The 8,447-nt window shown below is 55.0% G+C and overlaps 2 protein-coding genes across 2 annotated transcripts; one reads left to right on the forward strand and one right to left on the reverse strand.

Annotated features, from left to right (window-relative positions):
- Window positions 1-4,044: 4,044 nt before the first annotated feature.
- TM4SF19 (transmembrane 4 L six family member 19) lies at window positions 4,045-5,433 on the forward strand (the record flags this gene model as incomplete). Its single annotated transcript, XM_079540044.1, has 4 exons — window positions 4,045-4,221; window positions 4,342-4,419; window positions 4,954-5,120; window positions 5,208-5,433. The coding sequence occupies 4 exons, from the start codon at window positions 4,045-4,047 to the stop codon at window positions 5,431-5,433; spliced, it is 648 nt and encodes a 215-aa protein (XP_079396170.1).
- A 925-nt stretch (window positions 5,434-6,358) lies between these two features.
- On the reverse strand, window positions 6,359-7,945 carry NEU4 (neuraminidase 4; the record flags this gene model as incomplete). The annotated part of the gene is made up of 3 exons (XM_079539914.1): window positions 6,359-7,251; window positions 7,418-7,673; window positions 7,745-7,945. The coding sequence occupies 3 exons, from the start codon at window positions 7,943-7,945 to the stop codon at window positions 6,359-6,361; spliced, it is 1,350 nt and encodes a 449-aa protein (XP_079396040.1).
- Between the last annotated feature and the right edge of the window lie 502 nt (window positions 7,946-8,447).

Here is an 8,447-nt window from a genome sequence, read left to right on the forward strand (position 1 = left end):
CAAAGTCTGTTGTGAAGATTGGGTGCGCCTTGTCCAGCTGTTTTTCAACAGAAATGATTTTCTGTAGGTGTCGTAGCTTTTGTCTTAAAGGCAATACAAAACTCCCATCTGAGCCCTGCGTTGGCCATCTCTGTTGTTGGAAATTCCTTCAGCTGCGTTTAGAGTCAGCCAAACATTTCAGTGATGACTGTTAAGGTCTGCTGTAAGGTGACTGTAAGGTGAACTGTAGCCTGTGAGGACAGCTTTGCAGGGGCTGTCTCTGAAAGCAGGATCTCACTGCATCCTGCTGCCTGCTCCCAAACCTGAAGGTTAATGGACTCCCTTTCTGTGGTGTGCTGCAAGATGACTTTTAATCTTGTCTCCTCTTGCCCATGAGGTGCTTAGTGTCTGTCCACTTCCCTAAATAGAGCCATATGTATATATGTGTACACACACACACATTTGTAATTGGAGGACGTGGCACTTAACATCAGTGCCTTGGCTTGCCTCAGTTCTGTCTCCTGTTTGCTGCCGCTATATTGTGAGTAGTCACAGAAGTTTGGGATTTGGTCACTAATTACTGCGTCTGCAGTACAACGAAGAGCAATTCTGTATCTCCTGTGAAAGGGTGCTGGGATTTGATGGGATAGGATAGCTAGAGGAAGGCCGTGGAGCAGGGGGACGAGGTGCTATTTGATACAGCAGCTCTGTGTGAAACAAATCTGCAGAGCATGCCTTGGAGCCGTGGTGTCTGACCAGAGACACCGGGCTGTACAGCAGATGACTTTGTTAGCGAGGCTGAGTCCTCTCATGGGTGAACTTACAGTTTCCAAATTTGGGCTTCGCCTGCCGGTTTTTACACTAGTCACTTTTTCCTTCAATGATGCAACTTCATGCTGGAGGAGGGAGAGAACTAATTTGGGTGATTTCAGCTCACTGTGCTGGGAGGGACCAAACTCAAGGAAACCTCTGATCTATATACACAACTGCTGCATTTTTTATAAATATATGTAAATGTCCTATTGTAATATTTGATCCTGGAAATAAAACAAACTGTTTTCACTAGCTTTCTTCATTTCCTGAGATTTTGTTCTGTTTGATTTCGAACTAGAGTCTGTCCCTGCGTTATATTGAGAGGTTTTGAGTTTTTCCTTTGTGGGGTAGAAGGAAAGGAAGAGAAGGACTTCCCTGTTTCTATGTATGTGACTGTTTAACCCGTTCATGGAAAGCTTTGGAATAGGGTAACTGTGTCAGTGCCATGCTGAAGCCTTAAACCAGTGTTCCCTGTCACTCGTTTCCAGCGTGCACTCGAGAGAAGTGTGAATGTGTTTGGCTTGGCGTGTCCAAACCCAAAGCTTTCTCCGGAGTGGGGATGCTCTTTGGGAAGATACCAGCATGTGAAGGATGTGCTAGCCAGCTCTCCAGGGCAGTGTTGGAAGAGATTTAGTCTTCTGTTTTCAGCATGTGTTCCTCTCCATGCTGTGGTAAAGGAGTCAAGTCCAGTGTCTGTGAGGGAGGCTTGCTTGTGCATTCCTACTGAGCTCTTCAATCCAGCTTAAGAAAACCTTTCCCATTCTGACCAAGTTGAAAATAGGATGTTATCACAGGCGGGGAGCTGTGGGGTAGATCCATAGGGTGTATGTCACTTTTTTTTCCCATGTGTTTTTTCTTTCAGCAGATCCAACTTTCAGCCTTCTGACTTTTATGGGATTGGTTTATCTCATCTGGAGCAGTAATTTTATGAAATACCTGAGCAAGTTAAAGCAAATGCCATATTGTCCAGGTGCAGCACGTTGGTGTTTCTTCAGTCTGGGTTCTAACCCCAAACTCAGCACGGGTCAAAGGAGGTCACCTTGGCAGTGAACGTGCCCACCTGTAGGTCAGTTTTAGTGGTGGAAACCGAGTTATGGATGCTACCAGGAGGAGCGGGAGAGACACCGAGTTGTGCTGAGCACAACTGGACATGAATGTGGTGGCTGAAACCTGGGCTGCAGAGAGCGTCAAGTGTGGTGGGATAAAACAACCTGAACAGCTCAGATAAGTGTTGGTCAGCATCCTTACGGCTGTGACCTGCTGTCAGGGGAGGAGTTGGCTTGGGGATCTCACTGGGGCAGTATGGCTATTCATGGAGCTGCACTTGGCAGCAGCTTGGCTGGGTGACTTGGCAGAAAGTTATCTGACTAATTGCTGCACTTAGACTTTCATAATCGCGTTCTTAAGCCAAGCAGGGAGTCATGGTGCTCGTGAGCTGCTCCATTCTGTGCTAAAATTAGCTCTTTTTTTAGTTATTATTAGAGAACTGAGCTGGGGTGGCTGTAAGGATCAGCATTGTTGGGATGCAGATCCGGTTGACGTCTCATGGGGAGTGGCTGTGAGGTGTGTGGGAAGCTTGTTGCTGTGACATACAGGACATGAGATAAAATTGCAACACTTTTTCTTCTTGTAAAGTGGAAAATGCTTCCTCTCAATGTAAAAAGTAGAGAAAGGAGAAATGGAATTATTCCCTGCTGTCAGGTATCCTACGTGAGAATGCTTGCTCCTTGCTGCCGTGTGGAGCCTGAGGGCTACAGCTCCATTTTCTGTTTCTCTGGTGGCACAGTGTGTTTCAGGCAGGTTTTATAGTCTCAATGTCCCTGTCCAGGTTGGTCTGAAAGCAGAAAAAGCCATTTTGAACCAAGTTGGGCAATACCACTTGCACACATTACTCTAGGTAGAACAAGTTGGGCTGTATACCATGTATAATGTCTTGGAGTGGCACGGTACCTGTGGCACTTCCAAATGTTGTTCTATCCAGAAATAACCTCTGCATTAATGGCAGCAGCCAGCTGAGGTCTTGAGAGTGATCTTCTGCTCTGAAACACTGCATAAGATACAGCCGCATCTGCTGCTGCCTCTGACACGCTGCCTCAGTGTGATGAGTCAGCACCATCTTGCTTAAAAATGAATCCCCGCGTGCAGCAAGGCACCATTGCATTGTGCATCCACCATATCCACGTGGTATGGGCTGAGGTGAGCAGCCAGGCCCTGCGGGAGCATCCTGCAGCTGAGCAATGCCTTGCTGCCATTCCTCTACCGGCTAGAGGACCTACGCAGGATTCCTCTCCATGCTGGACTTGTGGCAGCAAGAATTGATGTCTTTTCTCGCAGTTTACATGGCTGGTGGGTCTCCCCCTGCCCAGGGAGCTGTGCAGCTCCTCCTGTTTTCGTTTGCTTTCTGGATCTGCTTCCTTTGAGACAGTTTCGTTGTGAAGGAAACGGTAGTGCCGCTGGTGGGGGCTGCCCCGTGCGGAGGGACAGTCATCCTTCCTCATGAGCTGCTGGTTTTGTGGATGATGGTGACATGGCTGATGCAGTGGGTGGATGTCTGGGATGGGCATCATAAATGGGACCCGTGGGAGATGCCTCTCAGTGTTCCTCCAGGACAGAGCTACTCCGGGGAAGGGTGAGAAGCTCTGGTTTCACGCAGCCAATATCTCCCACATTTGCTCCCAGGTAAGCCTGGAGGAAGGAGGATGGTTTCTCCAGATACTGCTTGAATCCTTTTTGCTTCAGGCCACGGACTGATTTCATTTCTGTCATTTCTGTGCTGAGCGAGGGAGGAGATTCCCCCAGGGAGAGGGGGAGAGGGAGAAGTCCCTGATGAGGCCAAAGGGGGACCTGCAGCAGGCCTGAGGTTGGAGCAGCCCCCTGGGTGAGCTCCAGGGAAGGAGGAGCTCTTCTGGAAGGTCTACAGAGGGGCAAAGGACTCAGTGCTGGGTCCTCCTGACTCTAGGTGAACAACAGGAAGGATGAGAGGTCTTGGGTTTGTTACAAAAGTGGGAATGATGGAAATCAGAAAGGAGATAGAGCTGCCTCGGATGGATGGGTGGCAGAGCTGGCAGTCTGCCTTGGAGCTCCCAGCTAACAACAGCAGCAGTGCCCTGACATTGGGTTGGCAACCCCAATTCCTCCACAGGAGCAGGGCTGTGATGCAGCTCTTCCCATGGAAACAACCACGCAGCACCCCATGGGTTCTGCTTCTGCAAAGCCAGAGCCGCCACCTCCTCTTTTCCACGCAGGTTGGTAATGTGTGTAGGGAGATGCAGCCGCATCGTGGGCCCCTGCTTGCTGGTGCTGGGCATGCTTTCCGTGGTGGCCAGCATCCTGCTGCTCTTCCCTGGCGGGTCCTGGCAGTACCTGGTGGACGGGCACATCAGCAGGAGGGCAAAGATCATGCCAGGCACCTGGGGAGGCGGCGTCATGGTAAGCACTGTATCTTGCGTGGTCTCCTCCAACATGCACAGAGCAAGGACAAAGAGCAGGATTGGGCGTCCTGCTTTTGTTCCCCTTTGTCCCCACAGGCCGCTTTCTTCCTTCCTGCAGGTGCTGCTGGCAGCTATCCACATCACCGCTGTGGGATGGCGATGCGCCTGCTGCTCCGACTGCGGCACCCGTTGGAACGTAAGTCAGGGTGGAGGTTGTACCAAACAGGTACAGGGACAGGTGTGTCCCTGTAAGACAGGGTGGGACATGGTGACATGTCCCCTCTCCTGTTGGTGTGTGGTGGGGCATTGTAGGGTGCCTCCTCTCCCTTGGTGGGACGTTGTATGGTGCCACCTCCGTTGTGGCCCCGTGGCAGGACATTGCACGGTGTCCTTTCCACTGTCCTGTGGGGGGACATCGCACAGTGTCCCCTCTCCCGTGGCCATGTGGTGGGATACGGCACAGTAACCTCATGGTGGGATGTCTGTGGAAGGCCACCTCTCATGGGCACGTGGTGAGACATCCGTGGTGTCACCACTCACGTGGTGGGACAGTGCACGGTGCCACCTATCCTCTGGCTCCACGGTGGAGCACTGCACGATGTTCCCTCAACCCTGGCCCTGCAGCGAGATGCTGTGCGATGCCCAGCCCCCTGAATGAGGGTCAAGGCAGAGCACAGGCTCCTCCTGCCTGCCCACTTCTGCCCATCTCTAAACCTCATGCTCCCTGTAGGCCTTCCTCTCTGTTGTCCTCTCCAAGCTGGCTCTCCTGGGTTCTGCCGCCTGCTTCTTCTTCTCGGGGCTGGGTCTGACTGACGGCCCTCTCTGCCTCTACAACACCACTGAGCTCAGCAATGGCCTTATCTGGGACTACCCCTTCGTGGACACCCCTAGCAACAGGTACAGGGCCCTCACGCTGTTGGCAGGAAAGTAGGACCACGGAGGGGAAGGCTGCATGTGGCTCATGCTGTCCCTCATGCGGTACAGGGCCTTGGAGAATTTCTACCTGTTCTACCCGAGCACCTGGGGCACCTGCCTGGAGCCGGTGGGCATCGTGGCATGGCACGTCACCTTCTTCTCCCTCCTGCTGCTCATCAGTGCTGCCGAGATGGTGCTAACCTTCCTCCAGATCATCAACGGCTGCGCCGGGTGCCTCTGCGGCTTCTGTGAGAGGAAGGAGGCAGGGCTCTCCCATGTGCCTGGGGTGAGGTGAGACCATGTTTCCCAGCTGTGGCCTCTGGGGAGACCACTCCTGCTCACTCCATGTCTTCCATTCCGCGACACACCTGAGCCACGTATGTAAATAAAAGCCCGATTTATTTTTGTTAATCTGTTTTGCGGTGGTGGTGCCTCCTGTGGGAGCAGCTCAGACTCCCAGCTTGGTCGGGGCTGGAGCTGTGGATGGAGGCGGTGCTGGAAATGGGGTGCAGGTCCCTCAGAATTCACACTCATGCGTACACATCCACGCACACAGCCAACGTCAGGCTGGTGCCACTCAATGTGTATTTCATAGGGTCGTTAAGGTTGGAAAAGACCTCCAAACACAACCCATCCCACCGTTCCCACTGGCCGTGCCCCTCAGGACGACATCTGGGTGGTTCTTGGTTCCACAGATATTTGGTTGACTGTGTGTGTTTGAGAAAGCGATTAGCTGCTTCTTTAATTCACATGAATATGGCTTTTGGGGTGCTGTGGATCTGGGTGTGAAGCTTAACCACTGGCAGGGTTTTTTGGGGGCTGGTGAGATAGCATCTCCAGCACAGGTGTGAAGCTGGAAGCGGCAGGAGAGTGGCATTAGGAATCAGTTATTTATTCAGAAGGATTTTAGATGGAGGAAGGGTGGTAGGATGGAGGGACGTTGGCTGAGAAGTGGCATGACACAGTCGTATCAGCATGAACTTTTAAGCCCAACCACCATATATTTAAAAATCAGCAATAAAAATGAGATAAAACCCTGTTTTGGGACAGCAGCCCTCAGCACGGTCCAGCTCCCAGCATCCCAACATCAGCACTGCTCACAGTGCCACAGGGCTCATGCCAGGCTGTCCCCAGGTGCCACTAGCTCCAGCCAGGCCACCGGTGGCAGCCGGCCCCATCTGTCCATGGCTGTCCCCTGCCAGGGGACACTGCGGGCGGCTCTAGCAGACACAACAGCTCCTTCGCCTTCGCTTCCTGTGGGGCACTGCAGCCGTCAGGGGGATGTTCTGGAGCACGTCGTGCAGCGTGAACATGCTGAAGGAGATCTGCTCATAGGGCGAGCGCTTCCCATTCTCATAAAGACAGGCAAAAGCAATGGCCGGGCCGCCAGAGACGGGAAACTGGCTGTGGGGCAGCTCCATGTAAGCCAGGTCTGAGTAAGCGCTCGGGCCCTCGTAGATGACCCAGGGCTCAGTCCAGCTGTCTGCATCCCTGGGGAAGGTGCTGAGGTGAACCCCCATGTTGACCCGCGACATGGAGCTGGTGGGGTGTGAGTAGAGCACCCATGTCGGCGCTTGAAAGAAGGGCCCAGGAGTGCCTTGGGGATCCCCTTGGAATGAGGCACAGCTGCGAGGTCCTGCTGAAGTCCTGCTGCCAGCAACCGTGGCAGGGAGTGCCTGCAGAGCTGAGCGGGGCTGAGGGCCGTACACCAAAGGTGCGGGGAAGCCGATGATGCTGCCGTGGCAGCCATGTGGGGGCTCGACCAGCCGTGGGACCAGCTGCCCCCCATGGAAAACAGCCCCGTCATCAGTGCTCAGTGCCTGGACACGGAAGCCCAGGGAGCTGCGGGCGTTGCAGTAGAGGACGTTGGAGCCATCCTCCTCATCCACCGAGACCAGCTGGCACTCTCCTGTCTGCAGGTTGGGGATGAACTCCCCAAAACGCCATCTCTGGCCATGGTCGTCACTGTAGAAGGCGAAAGAGTGCGGGGTGGTCTTGCAGAGCTGCCCGAAGCACTCCTTGCAGTCGATGTGGTAGCTGTAGGCAGGTACCAGCAGCCGGCCGGAGCGCAGCTGGATCCCATGCCCCGGGCCCAGCGCGAAGGTGGCCCACTCTGGGGACAGGGGGACAAGCGTTACCAGTGGTCCCCTCCATCACGAGCCACATTTATGCCCTCAGACCCTCACTGGACCCCAGCCATGCAACATGGGGCTGCGGGCCGAGGCCTTTACTAGCCACTGCACTGGCCCTCCCACTGCCCTGCGTGGCCGCGCTGCTACCTTTGATGGCCCTGCCGATGACCTGCTGCGTCAGGTCAGTGGCTTTGCTCCAGCTCAGGCCCTGATCGGCGCTGGTGACGCAGCAGAGGCGAGTGACATTCTGCCCGGTGACAATCTGGAAGGCTTCGGGTGTCCTGCCCAGCACCGTGATGAAGAAGAGGAAGAGGGTGCCGGTGAACTCATCATAGAGCGGGCAGGGGTTCATCGAGCGGTGGTGCTGCAGTGCCGCCGTCTCCAGCACCCGCATGTCTTCCCACTGCTTGGAGAGGGAGTAGTGAACCCCCAGGACCCTTGGGCCATTCTCCCTCCCCGTGGACCCCGTCCCACCTCCACGTAGCTGCCATAGACGGTGCCACGGCGCAGCACCAGCAGGTTGGCGTGGGCATCGTCGGCGCTCAGCCGCTCCTCGGCAAAGGCCAGCAGCTTGGCCACACAGGGCAGGTAGAGCAGGGCTGGCACGCGGTATGTGACACCAGTGGACTCCTTCTCAAAGAGCACAGTCCGGGCAGGGAAGTGCCGGGAGCCCATGGTTCCTGCAGGAAAGAGAGGGCAGCCCCCACCGAGGTGAGGACTGGGGGGATGCGATGCTGCCGAAAGAGAAGAGAAGGCTGCTCTCCATGCTGCTGGTTGCAACGGGGTTCTGCAAACCCACGCTGGCCAGGGCTGGAATGGGAAATGGAGGGGGCAGAGCTGTCCCCACGCACGTCCTGTGAGCTGAGTGATGGGATCCCATCAGCTCCTCCCTCTGCTGCGTTCCCACCAAAGGCCCAGGGGTGCTGCCTGCCCTGTGCTGTTGGCTGGGGCACTCACCTGCATTCTGTCTAGCGGCTTTGCCCAACGCCCTGCAGATAAAGCTCAGGCACTCACCCGATCCTGTGCAGCGCAGCTCTGTCCCCTGCTGCCGGCTGTGTCTCCCCTTGCGTTGTCCCCCACAGATGGGTCACGGGGCCCAGCAAAAAGCCCTGAGTCAGCAGCAGCACAAAGGCACCATTATCAGGCAGCAGAGCCTGGGCCCCTCGCTGTGTGTCTG

This window comes from Tetrao urogallus, assembly GCF_951394365.1.
Source record: "Tetrao urogallus genome assembly, chromosome: 9".
Lineage (NCBI taxonomy): Eukaryota > Metazoa > Chordata > Aves > Galliformes > Phasianidae > Tetrao > Tetrao urogallus.